Source organism: Magnolia sinica, chromosome 3, assembly GCF_029962835.1.
Source record: "Magnolia sinica isolate HGM2019 chromosome 3, MsV1, whole genome shotgun sequence".
NCBI classification, from domain to species: Eukaryota; Viridiplantae; Streptophyta; class Magnoliopsida; order Magnoliales; family Magnoliaceae; genus Magnolia; species Magnolia sinica.
Genome location: NC_080575.1, coordinates 74,820,912 through 74,841,937, shown reverse-complemented (window position 1 = coordinate 74,841,937; position 21,026 = coordinate 74,820,912). Strand labels below are relative to the sequence as shown.

General features: G+C 35.4%; 1 protein-coding gene across 5 annotated transcripts; it reads left to right on the top strand.

The window, feature by feature from the left end:
• The first annotated feature begins 194 nt into the window (after nt 1-194).
• LOC131240023 (lysine--tRNA ligase-like) lies at nt 195-4,876 on the top strand. Of its 5 annotated transcripts, none has more exons than XM_058238020.1 (6): nt 195-1,012; nt 1,120-1,166; nt 1,355-1,491; nt 1,742-1,898; nt 2,776-2,919; nt 3,636-3,913. In XM_058238020.1, the coding sequence occupies exons 3-6, from the start codon at nt 1,421-1,423 to the stop codon at nt 3,735-3,737; spliced, it is 474 nt and encodes a 157-aa protein (XP_058094003.1). In that variant the 5' UTR covers nt 195-1,012; nt 1,120-1,166; nt 1,355-1,420; the 3' UTR covers nt 3,738-3,913. The 5 variants fall into 5 exon arrangements, with proteins under 5 accessions (XP_058094003.1, XP_058094001.1, XP_058094002.1 ...); XM_058238018.1 differs by having other exon boundaries at nt 196-1,012; nt 1,120-1,176; XM_058238019.1 differs by having other exon boundaries at nt 198-1,012; nt 1,120-1,176; nt 1,342-1,491.
• Nucleotides 4,877-21,026: the final 16,150 nt, after the last annotated feature.

The following is a 21,026-nucleotide window of genomic DNA, read 5'->3' as shown; positions in this document are numbered from 1 at the left end:
CAGCATAATGAGAAGATATAGTGAAAAACATAGATTGTGTTTAATCAAGTTGCACACAACAGAAACCATCTTTCAAGACAGAAGCACACTGAAAATGGAAAATATTGCACAGATGTAGTGGTGATATTATTCCTTTTTCTTCTTGTATAGTGATAATGGTGGTAGAAAAAATGGATCTATATATGCAATGATCACCATTCATGTGTAAGACTGTAAAATCAAAGAAAAGGTCACTGTGTGCTTAATATGGATGGCCATGAAAGCTGCAATTGGGTCTTGATATTTATTCTATGTCAGAATCTTTTTCTAGTGTCTTCCTTCCCACCAAAACCCTTTTCAACGCCTCTATCATTGCTGCCATCCATCTTCTGCAAATCCAGCATCATCCACTGGATCTTTCAGCCCCTTTGATGTGATAGGAAGCCTATTCTTGGAATCCCACTTGCATGACGAGTTCTGTTGTTGCTCCAGCTTCACTGGAAACCATTTCTGGGCTCATTGTTGTGTGCTGGCACCAATTCTGAGAACAGGTTACCTGCAAACTTCCCGGATCTTTGGTCTAGCATGTTGTGGTTCATATCCTGTTGCTTCTAGTTGTGCCAACCATCCTTCTTGGTAACATTGGAAGCAAATTTCAGGTTTCATCCTATTCATATCAGCAGTAGTTGGTTGGATTCATTTGATCTATTTGGTTTTCTTTTACAATGGCTGAAAAGCCCACATCTTAACAAGACACGTGTCCTTTAAAAAATTATCCTTTAAATGTTGTAACCTTGAGCATCTCATTGTTACTGTGTTATTCTTTTGCATTACTCAGGTTCCTTCGGTTGTAGTTACATATACCTCCCTGTTCTGTAGCATAGGTCCTGGATCACTGTACTGGAGACAGACACATCGGCCGGCTGTACTGCAATCTCTTGGATGCATAGCACAAACTGCAATGCCTGTTTATGAAACCAAAGAGGGGGAAATTGTGGGTTTTATAACGAGTAAAATATTAGAGTGCGGCAGCGTATGCTTTCCTTGGCCTTTACAAAACTGAACCATCTTATGCATGCTATTGTATGTTTCTCCCATTTTGACAAGATCTTCTCATTTGGGTATATTTCTCTGTTCCAGGAGCTAAAACCTCTTAGGAAAAACAAAGTGAACTTTGTTTATTGAAGGTCAGTCAAGGTATGATTAGTTTATTATCCTCTAGTTATTTCATGTTATGAATCTTAATACATGTAACAACAATTTCTTTAAAATTTTTATGATTTTCTGCAATCCAGTTACCATATGATTTGCTTTCACCGCTAATATCCCCACTTTGTTCCTTTTCATTGTTTTTCTCTCTAGTTTTGCATTGCAGGTATTTGGTATTAAAACCTTGGTGAAAAGCTTTTTACCTATTAAAGATGCTCATCTGCGGCCGGGGATGGAAACCCTTTTGGAAATCCTAAAAAACATGCTCTCTTTTGGAGACATTTCAAAGGTTGTAAAACCGGGGTATTATAGGCCTACTACCATGACAAACTTTTTCATCTCTTGGCAATGGGCATCCTTGCCTTCATTTACACTTATCATTTGTATAGGAATTATCTCTTGTTTGAATAACTATCAAGTGTAATATTCAAAAAATATATATATATAAACAAATCTGACAATTTAGCGGAACCTGACATTCTTTACAAGTTTAAAAATAACATAAACAGTTGAAAAACTGATTATATTATGTCTTGACTCTTGATTACTGCAGAAGGATCGACATGATAGAAGGGTTGGAAACTGTGGCTAACCTCAATATACCTAAGGATCTTTCAAGTCAAGAAGCAAATGTGTATCTGCGAGATGCATGCGCAAGATTTGATGTCAAGTGTCCCCCTCCTCAAACTACAACACGACTGTTAGACAAGGTATTCTAAAAAAATTTGCTGTCTTTTCTCATTTAGGATATATGGTGGTGTGCCTTTTCTTTCCCTTTCCTTTTTTTCTGGTGTTACGATTGGAAAATGTGTGCTGATAGAGAAGAAAATTGTTTATGACTGAAAAAAATGTTTGGTAAAGAAAAATATTATTTAATATAAATAAACAAGAACAATACTTGGCCACTTGATGCTGGCGAATGCCAGTATAAGGGGACTGCGATCTATGGTTGATCACCAGCCAATATATGCAATCAGGACATAGCCACTTCTTTGAAATTATACCGTTTAAGCATTTTTGTGCTTGTCCAGCACTTTTGGACATGGTTCATTTAAAAAAGGGTTCTTCAATGTTTAATCGTTCTTATCTTTTAATTTTGGATACTTTCGTGTATATAAATAATTGGTCTTCTCTTAGTTTTGTTGTTACTAGTATTATTTATTTTTGTAATTTTTACACAAATAATTATGATATACTATAAAAATATAATACATACCATTTAAAAATCCATACCTTTCTATGGACATGCTTAGGAATCTGACTTCTAAAAGCCACTGCATCTGACACCAGTTATCTGTGTTGGACACTGACGAATCCGACTTCTACCAAGTTACATGTATGCCAATCATATTAGCCAGGAGCTTTTTCAGTATTTTTAAAATATTTTATTTATTTCTGCATTAGTTCCATTGATTCAATAAATTGGCTAGGGGCTACAAGATTTCATTGGGACAGGCTCCAATTCTTTGCAGAACCTTAGTTGGTGCATAATCAGCATACAGTGTTGTGTTTGTGTGGTTTTTCTTTTCTAGTCTTGCTATTAGTTGCAGTATAAAAACTGTGTTTTCTTCTGTGATTGGATGGCAGCTGGTGGGGCATTTCTTGGAGGAGACATGCATAAATCCTACTTTTATCATAAATCATCCAGAGATAATGAGCCCATTGGCTAAGTGGCAAAGATCGAAACCCTGCTTGACAGAGCATTTTGAACTCTTCGTAAACAAGCACAAGGTATGCTGGTGCCATTTTTTTCTCAGGTTCTAGATATATTTCCTCTCTTACATTCTAATTCAATGGTTCCATTAATCCAACTGGTCAGCACAAGTGAACTAGAATACATCCATGTGCCAGCATGGCATGGTGAGAGGTATAATAGTGAAATGGTGAAATAATTAATATAGTTACTAGAAATGGGCTATGAAATGCATGGTAAAAAGTAAAATAGTGAAATAATTAAGATGTGCCAGCATGGCATGGCAGAGAGGTATGAAATGCATGGTAAAAAGTAAAATAGTGAAATAATTAAGATGGTTACTACTAACAGAATACAGTTTAGGCAAACTTTTGCCCAAATAGGGTCATATTAGTTTTGCTGGATGAGAATTCCAGCAATTAGGGGAATTCTAGCCAAATGTAACTACCCACGTATGAAGTTCTGATGTGATTGTGGTGATAATAAACCAAAGAGAATTTGTTGCACACATACCAGCCTGGCATGTTTTGGTAGGAAATGAATAGATAGTTTATTTTTTTTATTTTTTATTTTTTTTCAATGCGATTTGTGTGATGGATGGTTGCAAGTGTTCGGTTTATGTGATTGAATTTGCTATTTTTTTTCCCTTATTTTTTAGTTCCAATGTTATCTGGGGTTTTTTTAGTCTAATACCATCCCTTGCACTTACATTAAGCACTTTTGTGGGCATTTTCAAGTTTTGTATCTTTTATAGCATACATGGCTGACTCCAATGGTGATGGTTGTAGAAAAACTGAAGATGTTAATGCAACTGACAATCATGGTTTTTTTTTTTTTTCCCTCTGCCACAACTTGACAGTCATTGAAATCAACTGATTCAAGTGAGATTTTACAAGGACATTGTTAATGAACTACACATGCATTGGATTCTTTTCTTCAGTTTGATCTCCAAATTCTTGCATTTTACTACTGACAATATTTGTTTTAGTTGCAATGCATGTTTGGGGATCGATTTATATTTTCTTCTATTCTATTGCACCTAGAGCTCTTCCGTAGCTATGGAACTGTTTGCCTCTCTATTTATTCATTGGTTGTTGGGATCTTTGGCGTGAATCTCTCATATACATGGAATCTAAACCATGGATATCTATTTAAATGGGTACATTTTCTCCTTTTTTTTTTTCTCTCAAATAGACAATCTAAGCTTGACCAAACACATGATGTTTTCGTATATAAATAAAGTCTCTTCATGTGGTCCCAAAAAGTCAACATGCATGTGGGACCAGCCTGATGAGCATACCAGCCTGAATTATGCGCTAGAGCATCTATACATATAAGGTTTATCTAATCCATGGATTGTGCTGATTTTTGCACAAGGTGCTCCTCATGGTAGGCCCACCTTTTGGACAAGTTGGATGTTGCATGCATGACAGGTTAGAAATTGTCCACTGGCTTGACAATAACTTATGGTCCAACTTAGCTAAACTTGATGCATTATCCCTGCTCATAAAAGAGTTCGGATTGTTGGGAAATAGGAATTTCCCAGTTCCTACACTTTCATTTGGTCATGTCGTTAGACACTAGTGCATTAAATGCAGATTGCATTGCGCTGTTGTGTATTGATTTCAACATCTAAAGATCTTTTCAAACTGTATTGTGCTCTCCCAGTGAATGCTATGAAGTTAAGAAATGCTCTTACCTGAACCTCTAATGGGTAGGATGAATACTAATCTGTTATTTTGTTAATTGGTTTCAGTTGATTAAACTATTCACTTTTCATGGATTTGAGATGGTTATTTGAAATATATGAAGGGTTGACTAAACTACTCTTTTCTTGGATTGAATTTGGTTGTTTGTAATATATGAAGGGCTCAAATGAAGGTTAAACAAGAGCAGATACCAAGTAGCCAATTCAAGGCGAGGCATAGCCAACAGTTGGAACTTCCAGGTAATTTCTTTTGTATGGGTCCTAGTTTAGGAGGGAAAGTGTTTAGTTAGGAGGGTTAAAGTCAATTTTTATTAGAGTGGGCCACTTGGGTCATTTCCTCTTTTCTTGAACTGACTTGTTACCAAATTTGTGAATAGGATTCTTATCAAATAATAGTGTGAATTATTTTTTAAATGACTATCAGGTGCAAGATTTAAAATAATAATAATAATAATGTATCAATAAATTTATATATTTACAGATATTTTAGCGACGTACCAAATCCGTCGCTACTTTCTGAACATTGAAAATTAACGACGGATTTGAGGTCCGTCGTTACTCATATTAGCGACGGACCTTATCCGTGGCTAATTTTTGACCCTTGAAAATCAACAACGAATTTGAGGTCCATCACTTATTAATATTAGCGACGGCCCTTATCCGTCGCTAATGTTTTTAGTGATGTCTCATTTTTTGAATTTTATCGACGGATTTTTTTATATTTTATATTTTATATTTTTTATTTATTTTTTACCAACTTTTAGAGTTTTATTTCCATCAAGGCCTAGAACTTCAATAGTAGGTGGCGTCCATTTAGTTACCGTGGCTTGCCACACATTCTCATCAATAGACCTCAAGAATATTCTACTTCTGGCTTTCCAATAAGCATAATTAGAGCCATCAAAAGGCGGAGGCCTAGTGATAGAAAGGCTATCAAAATTTGACATCTTAAATGCTCAGATCGATTAATTTAGGAATTAAATCCAAATAAACAAGCTATTAGGCTTTGATACCACTTGTAAAGGCCAAGTTATATGTCCTGGAGGTGGGTGAATAGGACTATGCCAAAAAAAATAATAAGCAAAATATAAACAATAAGATAACCAAATAAATGCAATTAACCAAGGCAAATAACAACCTCAATAGTCAAGTATTGAGAGGTTGATACCAACTTGGTTCTAAGGACAACCTGACACCAAAAACCACTGGTTTATGGCAGGACAACCTTACTAGAACGTGGGTGGGTATCAAAAACTCAAACTGAAGAGGATATGAATAGAAACTAATCTATTACAATATTTACCACACAATGCTGAAATGTAAAGATTACAACATTCACATCCACAAATACATCCCATAATCTTAAATCATAAAAGATAAAGAAATAAACCATACATCCACCAAACACAAAGAATTATATTAGTTCGCTTGTGTGTACACCAACTATTAAACAACAGCCACATAACTACTCCACTCTTAATATCCACTCCCTCGGGATATTAGCATTCACTAATCAAAACAGATTTTTTAAGGTTCACTTAAAACCTTCACAATTGTGTCTTTCAAGTGGGCTTACACAATTCAAAAACCCCACACACTGAGTTTTCTGGATCACCTCAGACAAACCACAAATGGAGATTTTCTGGAACAATCTCGCTAACCAAACGAATAGAATTGAATTATAGAAAAAGTAAAATATTTATCTGTATAGTGATTCTGAAGCAGCCTAGTAGAACCAACTTGATGTCGATGTAGATGTTCAACGTTCAGTCTCACAAGTATATAGGGTTCTAAGTCTAGATGATTTTTAATTAAATCCAGCAAGGGCTTTGCTTTGATTTTGATCTCATAAAAGGGTAAATCGAATATCCATTTTTAATATAAGAATGGAATAGAGAATCAAAATCAAAATACAAAAGCTAGTTTAAAGAATCTTAAATATGTACAAAATAGCCAAAATGTACTCAAAATTAACTCAGAGTGATTGCTTAAAATGATAAGAATTGAATGGAAAACTTTGAAATTCAAGCACTATTTATAGGTAAAAAATCGGTTCGCACGACTAGCCTTTGGTTAGCTACGATTGGCCTTATCTAAACTGATTTTCAAAAATTCTAGCGGAATAAGATTTTTCAGTAGCATGACTGGCCTTGTGGGTCCCACGACTGGTCGAGTGGCCTGCTCGATTGGTCGTGTGAGTCCATATTACTCGCTGGAAAACTAGTCAAGCACTTCACGATTGGTCGAACACTATTCACACGACTGGTCGAGCAGTTTCCAAGACTAGTCGAAACCAACAAAAAATTTTTTTAAATTCATAACAAATCCTGGACAGGTCGAGAAAATTCTAGAACAGGTTAAGCCAGTGCTAAGCCTAGTCGAAAGAACAGAATTTTACAATTATAAAATGACCAAAATGACTGACCGAAAGTATGAAATGATCTAATCATGATCTAAGGTCAATCTAGGTCAATCATACCTTACTTGTGAGATAGAACATATGAACCATCAAACTATCAATCACTTCAGCAACTTTTAATTTTGCGCTTGAACTCAACATACCAAACACCGTCTTTAATTAGGTCTTGAGTTCTTGAACTTTTTTGGTTTCAAATCTTGAACTGCAATGCTCTTGAAAAGTAAGTCTTCACTTTCTTCTAGTTTGAAGATCTTGGTAAGTTCTTCATAGATATCAGTAAGATAAATTCTACACAAACAAAACGAACGTCGAAGATTCAATGTGAACAGATACACAAGCTTGATACACATCAAGATACAAACTTGAAATGGTTTGGCACACCAAAATTTGACAATACTCAGGGTTTATCAACATAACACTTTCAAGATCGTCCTTTTGGGTGACCGTGGTGGGCCACCAACGTGCAAGATGTGCACATGCTTCACAGGTGGGGTCCACTAAGATGTGTTTGGGAAATCTACACCATCCATTCATCTTCCCATATAAATTAAGGGCTTGAGCCCAAATTTAAAACATATCTAAGGATCAAGTGGGCCCCAAGATCAAGGGTTTATGGATGATCTATTCGTTGGGCCACTTTTATAAAGATTTAGGGGCTGCAATTTGACGTGTATGGTTAATTTATGGTAAATGGGCATGGTTTAAAATTTTATGTTAAACGGATTGTGAGAACCATGTGATCTAGAATTTAAGGGTCTACATCAATGACATCTTCATAATTATTGATGATCTCTGAGTTTTGGGAAATCCAATGACTCTACATGGTTTTAGGCACGTTTATAAGAAATTCTTACAAAAGAATATATATCTAAATCATTACGGATAGGGAGTTATTTGTCATGTCATTCATAAGAAAGTACTTATGATGAATCACATGATAGATGGTCCTGTCTTGAAATCAATAGTCGAATGACTTGATTTATGGGTGAGGACCGTTCTCAAGGGTCAAGTTCGTGTCAAGAAATAGACATATGGTTAGGATAGTTGGATTTGTACTGCATGCATATACATCTCATGTTAAATTTTTTTGGTAACACTCGAGAACTTTTGATACTCGGGTATCGAAATGTTCGGGGCGTTACACATCGTCTCAAGACATTTGTTGAGAAGTTTGATTCAAAGGACATGTCCATGCCTCTGATTGATTTTGTGTACCAGGATTAACCTCCTGGTTTGATGGAGGTATAGTTAGGGTTATTGCTTTCATAGGACTTAGGATTAGGATATTTTTTTTACTTTATTTCCTACTATCTTACCATCATTTTCCTTTTTCTTTCCAATGCCTCATATGCATTATATGCTTATCTATTCTACATTGGGGACAATGTAGATTTTAAGTTGGGGTGTGGATTAGGTAAACTAATCAGTATTTTCTTAGTTTTGAGCAATGTAAATTTTGAAAATTCTATTTTTTTTTCAAATTAAAAACCTATTTGGAAAGTGATCGTTTGTGTATTTAAGAATGCTTTAAGTATAATGATAAGTTAGAGATTGAATTTTGAATCATTGGAGTTTGATCAACTAAGTAGACTTTCATTTAAGTTCTTTCAATTAATTGGTTAAAAGGAAGCTTGAATATCATGTTGATCTAAATCACAAGCCACATCCAATTTTCTTTCTGTGAATAATGCTAGAATTTCTGATTGTTAGCATGTGTATCATTAATAGATAATAAGAATTGAGTCAGAAGAATTTTATTCACCTTAAAATGATGAAAAGAATTAGCTAGAAAATAGAGAGATCGACAAAAATGGCATGTATGATGAAAAGATTGGAAAAGAATGAAAAGTCTGAAAAGACTGAAAAAGAATGAAAAGACTAAAAAGAATGAATAAATAAAAGGGACCGTCGATAAAAAATCAAAAATTAGAAAAAGAAGGAAAATGGGATAAGTTTGGAATCGACACTTGATCATTCAATTAATCTTGAAGTAATGAGCATGGCTAACGTTATGAAATGATAGTATTTTTATGGAAAGTAAGTTTGAGTACATTGGAAAAACATGACATATGAACTTATACTCCTAAGTGATTGATAAAGAACCTATTTGATTGATTTCTTATGTGATTCGGCTCTAGGTTTTCAATATTTTACTCCCGCTTCTTGGGTTTATACTCATTCATACTTAATAGCATAAAAGATTATTTTTTAAAAGTGATTTGAACATTGAGAATCGAGGATTTTTTCACGCATGTTTTCCTCAGGATTAGTAAAATGCTGGTTGGGGGTGTATTGAGTGTTAAATATTACATATTTCCCCCTGTTTATATCTGGATTTTATGAATATGATAATGCTTAATGGTTACATTTTGTACATGTTTATATCGCGAGGTAAGTCTGAAAGCTTGGATTGAAAAGAATGTTAAAATCATAGATTTGATGCTCAAGAATCACCAAGGCAAAGGATGGATCTTAGGAGACAAAGATTGAAAACTTTATGACCTCAAGATTCAAGGAAACCAAGTGGAGAAGGAAGTCACAAGCGCAAAGTGCAAAAAAACAAAAACTGTTGAACTCATTGTTAATGACATCGAACCCCCTTCGATCCCATCGTAGTTAAGTGTCTGATGCCATCAAAACCTATTCGATTGCATCAAGATTTACAGGAATTTCAAGTTTGGATGCTGGACTAATTGACACAATTCTTTGATCCATCAAAGACCAGTTCGTTCATCGAAGATCAGTTTGATTGCATTAGAACCTGTTCGATGGCATCGAGAATTTCAAGGATTTATGGAGCAACTACTGGACAGTTTCTATACATTTTTTCGAGTCATGGAAAGCCCTTCGATGCATTCAAAGGTATCTTCGATGCCAACGAAGCTTGTTCGATGGCATTGATAACTTACGCAGTGTGAAAGGGTGCGACTTTCAAATTCGAGTCAAACTGAGATTCCACCTTCAATGTCATCGAAGGCTGTTCGATGAAAACAAAGGCATTACACAGAGGGTGTTAAATTGAGGCAGTTTCATAAGACGGTCTAGGAAAGCTTATAAATATGGGTTCTTTAAGGATTTTTAGACATGAATTAGGGTTCAAGGAGCAGAGTAAAAGGGTGGAGCAGCCTCCCAAGAGTTTTTCTTCTTTCTTAATTTATTTTTAATGTTTTGTTTAAAGGTTGTAGTCTTAATCATGTCTATGGTTAACTAAACCTCTTAGTTAGGGCTAAGAGGTGAAGCTTGTAGTTTGTTGGGATGTTTATATTGCTTTGATTCATGTTTATGTTGAACTTCATTGATTTCTAGTTTGAATTTAGGAATATTTTTTATTTTCTATGATTTATTGTGACTCAAATTGCAATAGATGTTGTGATGATGGCTTTGAATATCTTCTTATCTGTTTTGATATTGTTGAGATTGGTAAAATTCGTGATTCACCATAGTCTCCTGAGCATGGTGAATGGTTGAATTCCCTTCCAATCATCACAATGATTCTTCATGTGTAAACTATTTCAATAAGCAGCTTAGATTGTGCTTCAATTGTTTTATTTTTCAACTGGATAAGATGGGACTCTAATTCTAGTTTTGTTTGTTGAATCAAGTGAGGTAGCATCTTGACAGTTACAAGTGGATCTTTGGCTTTCTAGTTTCCTTTTTTTTATTAATAGTTTATTCACAATTATTCTCAACTATTCTAAATTTTAATTTAGAACTCATCCTTATTCTAGTTCTATTTATTTTCAGAATATGTATAAGTTATGTCCTTATGGATTCGACCTCGATATTATCGAGTTATTACTATATCGCGACCTTGCACTTGGGGTTGTGAACAATAATCAAAACATATTGAGAAAAATGATTTAGGAAAATTTTTGGGAATGGCATGTGAAACTGTCTGAGGCATCTGGGCATACACAAACTCACCTTGTACCCGTACTGTGATGAGTTTGTTCACATTAACATATGGGCACGATGAGGTGGTACCCTTAGAAGTCATTATGCCATCTTTGAGGATCACCTAACAGGCCGAGTTAACCCCTCTCGAGTTTATAGAGGCGATGTTGGTCGAGTTCGAAATATTGGAAGAAACCAAAATAAAAACTCTTGACTCCATCATTGACAACAAATTAACTGTTGCTCGAGCATACAACAAGAGAGTAAAAGGAATGTCATTCGAGGAAGGGGATAATGTTTGGAAGGTCATGTTGCTAATCGGGCACACAGATCATACTTTAGGCAAGAAATGGCCCCCACATGGGATGGACCATTTATTGCCATCCAGTTCCTTCATGGTGGAGTATATATCTTAAAATATATAAATGGAAAAGTCGCAAAGGCACTGATTAAAGACCGATTCTTGAAAGAACGGGCCAGATAAGTACGAAAAGTAGGAATTACAGTGTCCTACTATAAGAAAAAAATAGATGAAATCAAATTTGTATTAAAAAATTAAAAAAAAAAAACCAACAAAAAAATGGAAGAAATAATCGGCCGATCGGACATTTCACAAGTAGGGCTACCTTGAGTTCTTCAAATTCCCTAGTGGTCCACTCCATTGCCTCCTTAGCCTACACGTGCTTGCTTCTACATGATGGTTACTCGACCGAGGTCCTGTGAAAAAGGTCAATCACCATGTCAAGGCATCGGTTGACAGTTATGTCCTCTTGCTCGGCCTTTAGCTTCTCGGACCTGCTGGATTCTTCAGGAGTCCAATAGAACTATATATGGGACTCGATGAAGGTCATGAACTTCTGAGAGTCTTGCAAATCCTGCCCTATGTAGAGGCACGCAGCTTCTAAGATATCAGTAAAGAGGTCTTTGCGTCTAGCCTTCAACTATTACAACATCGCTCTATCAAAAGGATGTCGATGATTCCAATGCAGTCGATACTTCCATACAGCATCATAATGGGTTGGAGGATCTTGGGCTCAACACAGATGGGCGATTGTTCCTCTAGAAGGGCGGCACACTGCCATAACACCAAATCATCCTTGGAGTAGATGTCCTCAAGGCACTATAAGTTTGAAAGAACCTTTAAGATTTTCCATAGAGGTTCATCAGGTTTTTGCAGCCTTGGCAACATCCTTAGTAAAGGGATAAATGTTATGAAGGAGAGGAGAGTGAGAGAAGTATTCAATCCCCTCCTCGAGGATCTCCTTCAGAATGGTCAGTGATTGCCAAAAGAATAGGGGAGAAGCAATGAAGGTTGAGGCTCGCTGTCAAAGTGGAAGCTAGAGATGCAACATGAATCGAATGAGTGATGCTTTTATAAGCATTGCTAGGAGTAATAAATGTTGGCATTGGATATGGTATGATGGTTGAATAACACGAGTTAAGTGTCTAGGTTGATGTTTTGATTCCTATAAGGTTGGAATACGTAACAGAAATAAATGTGGTGTCCTTGAAAAGCGACAACATTCATTATGGTCCTGTCAGCAAACAACTACGAAAAAACTAAGTGTTGGGTGTCTGAGTTATGAAAGAAAAAGTCTAGTCAATAAGGGATATCAACAAGACAGATAACATCATAACTCTAATTAGCCAAGGGCAATCATTTGGCGAGCCCGGTATCATAGTAATGAGCAGTTCAAGTTGGTCGATTGCTGTAAATGTCTTGAACCGTGATCGATCATAGAAGAGGATTGATATCTTAGAAGGACAATCCGATAAAGAGGAATGTATTTCAATGATATAGCACAAAATGAATCTTGGCAAGTATGTAAATAACACAAAATTTAATAAGGATGAAGTTTATTTAAGAGTGGGTTGGCCAACAACTACATTACAAAAGTGAAAGAAAAAAATGAGAAACAAACCAGCTGAGTAATTCAGGTGCTTAGGCATTTTTAGCCTTTATCCCCTCGAACTCTTTAAGGAGTTATCGCTTCTCGGCCTCGGCTTGCTCTTGTTTCAACTTCTAATCAACTCCCTTCTCGATAAGGATAGGAAGAAGGTGTAAGAGTTTATCAATGCGGATGCCATGAGTGGAGACTTGGATCTTGGCCTCCCTTTTCCTAGCCAGGCTCACCTTCGACCAAGCCTGGTAAATGGCGATTTATGAATCAAGGAAGGAGAGATCCTCGAGAGCAGGCAGATACTTGGCAAAGGAGCGGTCCCTCTCCTTAATTTCCTCCAACAACCATGTGTGTCATGTTTGCAGCACACGGAGCATAGTACGATTGAATTGATGGGTTCCAGTCCATTGCAATCGTTCATTCCAAGCCAACTCATAAGCTTCATTGATCTACAAGGAATCTTCTCTAACTTTAGCCTGTCGTCGAAGATATCCAGCGAGCTGCTCAAATTTACAAAAAAAAAAAAAGAAGAGGAAGAAGAAGAAGAAAGAGAGAGAGAGAGAGAGAGAGAGAGAGAGAGAGAGAGAGAGAGAGAAAGCTGAAAATGGCAATTCCAAATGAAATGCAAACGTTTCAACATTTGCAAAAGGTCTTCCAGCGTGGTATTTGGTTCAACCGCTTCCGAGGCCTCCCTAATGAAGTGATAGACATTGAAAAGAAGTGCAGATGGCAGAAGTCAGTGAGACAACAGTCAAAGATCTCTTGTAAAAATGGAAAAAAAGGACAGATTTCGAGACGGTTCTGGACCGTCTCTAAAATTGCTTAGTTTAAAGACGCTTTAGAGACGGCCGTAAACCGTCTCTAAAATTTTAGACGGCCCATGACCGTCGTTATTGTTGTCTTAAAAATTTGAACGTCCCCAAATCATTTAAGACGGTCGAAAACCGTCGTTAACTGCAGATAAAAGAGGGCCATTGACTGTCTGGAATAAGAGACGGTCCCTGACCGTCTTATATACCGGAATTTGAGACGGGCAAAGACCGTCCCTATTAGAGACGGTCATTGGCCGTCTCTTACTAGTAATTTGACTGTTAAGGACCGTCTTAATTAGAGACGGTTGTTGGCCGTCTTTTTCTGTAATTTGAGACTGTTAAAAAAGTTCTGTATTAGGGACGGTTCTTAGCTGTCTCTGTTTGAGACTGTTAAGGACCGTCTTGTATTGGTAATCTGAGACTGTCATGGACCGTCTCAATTATAGACGGTCAACGGCCGTCTTTTACTAGCAGTCAAAAATAACCTGCATTAGGGACGGTCCTTAGCAGTCCCTATTTGAGACTGTCAACGACCGTCTCTATTATAGACGGTCCTTAGCCGTCTTATTGTGGTTATTTGAGACTGTCAAAGACCGTCTACATTAGACTAATGCTCAAGTCAAACATTAAAAACAAAAAAAATACAAATTTTGAAAAAAAAAAAAAAGTTAAAAAGCTTAGAAAAATATCTAACAATGTTTAAGAAAAAAATTTAGATTTTGAAATAAAAATTAAGAACTTTTAATAAAGTTGATAATTTTGAAAAAAAAAAAATTCGATAAGAAAATGATATTTTGAAAAAGAAAATTTTAAAAATTAAACAAAATTGTAAAAAAATTGTCAAATTGTAAAAAATATATATATTTTTTAAAAAAGAAAACTAGATTTTGTATTTTGAAAAGAAAAATTAAAAAGTTGTATAACAAAAGTGATATTTAAAAAATGATATTTTGAAAAAGAAAATTTTAAAAATTAAACAAAATTGTGAACAAATTGACAAAGTGTAAAAAAAAATATTTTTAAAAAGAAAACTAGATTTTGTATTTTGAAAAGAAAAATTAAAAAGTTATATAACAAAAATGATTTAGACGAAATTGTGAAAAAATTGACAAATTGTAAAATATATATATATATATATATATATATATATATATATATATATTAAAAAGAAAACTAGATTTTGTATTTTGACAACAAAAATTAAAAAGTTATATAACAAAAGTAAGAATAAAAAATGATATTTAAAAAAAAAAAAAATTTAAACAAAATTGTGAAAAAATTGAAAAAATGTAAAAAAATATATATTTTAAAAAAGAAAACTAGATTTTGTATTTTGATAAGAAAAATTGAATAAAAAAAAGGATCTATACCAAATTGAATGGATGTGGCCTACAATACACAAGGTGGGATTAAAAATATGTAAACGTGAAAAGAAAAAAGAAAAAGAAAAAGAAGAGTGTTAACTCGAGGTTAAAAAAAAATATACACATTTAAGAAAGAGGAGTGCAAATCAAAGTTCCTCAATACCTTGGTAAAAAAAGAAAATGGTCTAAATTCAACGGTAATATCAGATGGTTGAGATTATCCAATCATTGTGATATTAAAATAGGTGTTCTACCCAACATAATAGATGTGCCCTTCAACACAAGTGCAGACCAAAGGAGATTGAAGCATATAGATGTTTAAAAAGAATAGTACAAGTCAATGTTCCTCAGGATAGTCAAAAAGAAAATGGTCCAAATTAATCCAACAGCAATTTCAGACAGTTAAGATCATCCAATCATTGTGACCTTTGGAGAGGTACAGGTATGCCAGGTGTTGCCAACATTAAGAATTGATATCAAATACATACATTAGTATAGGCCATTCTCATGTTATCATTTTTCGGCTATTAACTCGTCTCCAAAGCAATGAGATGCAAACTTGCACAGCTTAGATATAGTTTAAGCTGCTTGTTAATTAAAAAGGAATTGGAATATAGTTTAAGCCAAATGGAATCTCAAAAAAAAAAAAGAAAAAAAAAAAGACGACCGACATCCATCCAATCATACCAAGTCCACCAATCAGATTTTGTATTTTGACAAGAAAAATTAAAAAGTTATATAACAAAAGTGAGATTTAAAAAATGATATTTTGAAAAATAAATTTTAAAAAATTAAACAAAATTGTGAAAAAATTGACAAATTGTAAAAAAAAAATATTTTTTTAAAAAAGAAAACTAAATTTTGTAAAAAAAAATGTTAAATTTATTTATAATAAAAATGATATTTAGTTAAAAGAGTAAAAAAATATATACATTTTGAAAAAAAAATGTTAAATTTATTTGTGAAAAATAAAATTACTAAATTATTAGGCACATCCACTAATTGAACCTTTAATCGTTTTTGGACAATTTAATCAGTTCAAATTGAAGAGTAAATAACTTCAGACGTTTAAATCAAATTTCACTGAAATTGTTGGTCAATCTTGTATGCCCAATATCTTTCTCATATATATGTAGCCTGATTAAGGCGAGTAACTAGTCAAATTGAGAATTAATTAGTAAAATAGAGTGAATGAACTAGACATGTAAAATGGGCCAAATATTCTGGTTAAAATTGTGACCCAACTTATAACTGACCTTGTGAGAACCTAAGAATTGATGTTAGTAAGTTTTGTGGGCCTCATCATGATGTGTGTCGAACATCAACATCGTGGATTTGATGTGTCCCATTTATAGTTATGAGATATCTCAAAAATCATCGGTAAACGAAACTCGAGTGGGCCATACCATTTAAAACTATGTGAAGACATCCTAAAAAATATAAGCACTTGGTGGGGCCCACATGAGTTTTGGATGCGGTTGAAACTTGGTCTGACCCCTCATCCAAGTGGGACACACATAATGAGTGGGTTGGATATGTGAATCACATTTAGGCAGGCCCAATATATGATTATGAATGTTTTAAGGAAACCTTTCTCCACTACATTTAAGTGAATTACTCGTTACCTTTATCAGAGTAAACTTTGTGGGGTTCACCATTATTTATTTATTTTATCCACTCCATTCATCCATGTTAACAGATAATTTAAGGTCTAAAGAACAAACAGGAAGCATATCCAAAGCTCAAGTGGACCACACCACAGGAAATAGTGTGATTGAACCTCTACCATTTAAAATTTCTTGGCGGCTATAGAAGTTTTGGATCAAGCTGATGTTTGTGTTTTCTATTCATTTATATATTTTTGATATTATGAACAACCTTTAACTGTTTTTGGACAATCTGATCAGTCCGGAAATTGAAGAGTAAATAACTTTAGATGTTTAAATCAAAATTCACTCAAATTGTTGATCAATCTTGTTTGCCCAATATCTTTCTCATACGAAATATGATCGAGGCGAGTAACCGTTTTTGGATGTTGGTCGGTGCTCTATGGGTCCCACCATGATGTATGTGTTTCATCCATCATTCCGTTCATCCATTTTTAAAGATCATTTTATTGCCTAATTCCAAAAATGAGAGGGATATAAATCTCAGTGGACCACACCACATGAAAACAATAGTGATTGGATATCCACCATTAAAACCCTCCTAAGGCCCACTGTACCTTTTATTTGACATCCTATCTGTTGATTAGGTCATACAGGCCCAGATGAAGGGAAAAAAAATATCAGATTGATCCATAACTTTATATGGCCCCCAAAAGGTTTTTAATGGTCGACACTCATTCAACACTGTTTCTTATAATGTGGTCCAGTTGAGATTGGGATATACCTCATTTTTTGTCTCATACCATAAAATAAAATGAAAAATAGATGGATGACAAGGATGAAACATGCACATACATCATGGTGGGGCCCATAGAGCACAGACCATGTGACCCATGACCGCTTGTAAGAGAGACTCGCTCTCTGTCCTCTCTCACTCTTACTCTCACGCCCTCTCTCACTCTCTCTCGCTCTCTCTCTCTCTCTCTCTCTCTCTCAAATGGATGACGTGGATATAATGGACCATACCACGGGAACACATTAGGAATAATGATTTCCATCGTTGAAATCTTCCTATGGTACAATGATTTTTATTTGTCATCCAACTTGTTCAATAGATTACAAATACATGGATGAAGGGAAAACTAAAGTATCAACTTGATCCAAAACTTCGGTGGCCTTACAAATTATTTTAATGGTAGACGTTCAGTTTATACTATTTCCTATGATGTGGTCCACTTCAAATTTTTATAGGCTTCATTTTTGAACTTATGTAATAAAATTATATATTAAAATGGATGGATGGAGTGGATAAAATGAATAAATTATGGTGGCTCCCATAAGATTTACTTTGTACGCTTGAGAATGGATTGACTACTCCCCTGACACTAACTAATGACTAGTGTTCAGTGCTCTATGGCTCCCACCACGATGTATGTGTTTCATCCATGTTGTCCATATATTTTTACAGATATTTTTACAATATGAGACCAAAAATGAGATATATGCAAATCTCAATGGACCACCTCACAGAAACGTGTTGAATGAGCGTCGACCATTAAAAATATGATCAATAGGCTTAAAAGTATTGGATCAAGCTTAGTTTTGTTTTTTCCCTTCATCTGGTCCTGGATGACCAAATCAACAGATTTGATGTCAAATAAACAGTACAGTGGGCCTTAGGAGGATTTTAATGGTGGATATCCAATCACTATTGTTCTCATGTGGTGTGGACCACCTGAGATTTATTTCCCTTTAATTTTCGGCATAAAGCTCTAATATGATTTGTAAAAATGGATGGACGGCATGGATGAAAATCATACATCATGGTGGGGCCCATAGAGCACCGTCCAATCTCGCCCAAATTTGGGCGCGCGCTCAAAAGAGCCGCGCACACCCAAGCACATTCCTTCTTCTTCTCTCTCTCTCTCTCTCTCTCTCTCTCTCTCACCCCTGCCCTCCCTCGGCGAGGGCTCTCTCTCTCTCTCCCTCGCCGCCCTCTCTCACTCACGCGCATCCTCTCTCTCTCTCTCTCTCTCTCTCTCTCTCTCTCTCTCTCTCGGTCCGCTCTCCACCGCGCCCTCTCTCTGTTTCTATCTCTCTCGGTGCTCTCTCTCTCGTACATCCACATGAGGTATCTCTCTCTCTCTCTCAATCTCAATACCGATTGAAATGATTTGGTGATTTAGGGATTTGGGGATTTAGGGATTTGGGGATTGGGGATTTAGGGATTTTGGGATATGGGGATTTAGGGATTTTGGGATTAAGGTGGGCCCTACTGAGTTTACTCAGTACAATAAGAGCGTACTGAGTAACTCAGTATGCAATCCGATTTCGTCTGCAGCACCACCATGATCTATGGCCCCACCATGATGTATATATTTTATCCATGCCATTCATCTATTTTTACAGATCATTTTAGCCATTTACGGAAAATTGTGCTTGCTGGCAGGAGTATATTTGGTTATTTGGTCTTGATTATCACTTGAAGTGTATATGAAGTACTAGATTGACTTTCTTGTAGTTTTTTTAACTTTAATCTAATCTCCACTAGTCTGCATACTGATTATAACTTGAAATTTTCTATCTTGAACCTTTTTAGAATTTTCTAAGCATATTTTTCCTGACAAATAAAAATTTCATCATCTGTTTGATTTACTTCGATCCAAGATAATACACCTTGAGACTCATGTTTTTCATCTCAAATTCACAAACCATAGCTTTACTAAACTCATCATTGAGAGCATTGTCATTGCCTGCAAAAATTAGATCTCATTGTGCTTACCAAATAGCATGCTCATTGGTCACTTGTGATCTCATTGTGCTTACCAAATAGCATGCTCATTGGTCACTTGTGATCTCATTGTGCTTACCAAATAGCATGCTCATTGGTCACTTGTGATTCAATATAATGAATATATATATAAGTGCCTTCTTGAATCAATACACTAAGTGATCATATCCCTTCTTTATACCACCAACGAGTTGCTCAACATAAATTGCTTCCTAAATTATGTCATTTAAGACTACCGATTTCACATTCATTTAATGGACTATTTACTGATTTTGTGCTAATCTAACAAATTCAGTTCGAGCAATAAAAGAAATACCACATGATTGTTAATGCCAAGTTTTTATTTGAGGCATTTTGCTATTAATCTTGCTTTATGCTAATTTCTTTATAATTTAACTACATCTTTTGTTCTCTCTAGAACATGGGTCCTTAGTCATGCCTCAGTGGTATACTCACAAGAGTTTCAACATGAGGTCATAGGTTCAAGTGCCTATAGTGGTTAAAATCCATTGTGGTGTGAGTGCATGGGTGTGTGGGGTGTGAGTGCGTGTGTAAAAGAAAAATCTCTAGAACAGCTACATAGATGATAGAACCAAATATATGGAGAATGAAAAATTATCTACGTCTAGAATGTGTCTCATGATCAAGACTTACTCTTAACATCATGTGTCATTTCAAAGATCTAGATACAATCAATTCATTCGACATTGCATATGGACAAACACTGATGATGCTTAAAGTGTATCATAGAAAACTATTATTTATCCTATGCGTGTATAGAAATGATAAACGCCCATCTCTAACACATTTTCAACTACGTTATTTTCTAGGTATACTTTGTAGCTCCTCGTGGCTACAAGTAGAAATTTCTCGAGTCCTCTATAATATCATGTCGTGTGCTATGTCTGAAATCAAAATTCACTTGTTATCAAGGAAAAGCATTTCAGAACAAAATGGCTAAAATCTTCTCTATAAGCATTAACTATGGATTCTCTTTGAAGGTCCTTGCTGGCAGGAGTATAATCTGGTTATTTGTTGGTCAGGCTTCATATGCAGTCACTACAGAAGCACAAACTTCTGCATCCCATGGTATATAATATTTCCTTGGTGTATTTTTCTTCCCTTTCTTCCTTTTAGGCAAGACTGGGAAGTTACATATGCGTATGTCTCTGTTTCTTGATTTGTCTTCTGTTGGGTGTTTTCTGGTTTGAGTGTGAATTTCAATTTCTTGTTTTTAGTTTAGGGTTTGTTGTGATTATGCAGAACTATGCAGAGTTTCACTGATAGACATGGACATCGGGTGTAGGATGTGACAAAGGTATGTGGTTGTTTTTTTTTTCTTTTCTTTCTTTTCTTTTTCTTTTTCTTTTTACAATTATCTGTCACATGCAATTTGCACAACATTTTTTGCTAAAATACATTCACCTAATCTTTACTGCTCATTGATCATCACAAATCTTGCACATGTTTTGTATGTCTGCACATGTAAGGAATCACCATTCTGGTATAGACCCACTGATTTTGGTGTAGTGGGTGCTCGAACCCTTGACCAGGTGTTGAACTGCTAAGAGTCTACCACTGGAGCAAGAGCAAGGACCCACCCTAAAATAATGTGGCTAAATGCATGGACGATGTGGATAAAATCCAGG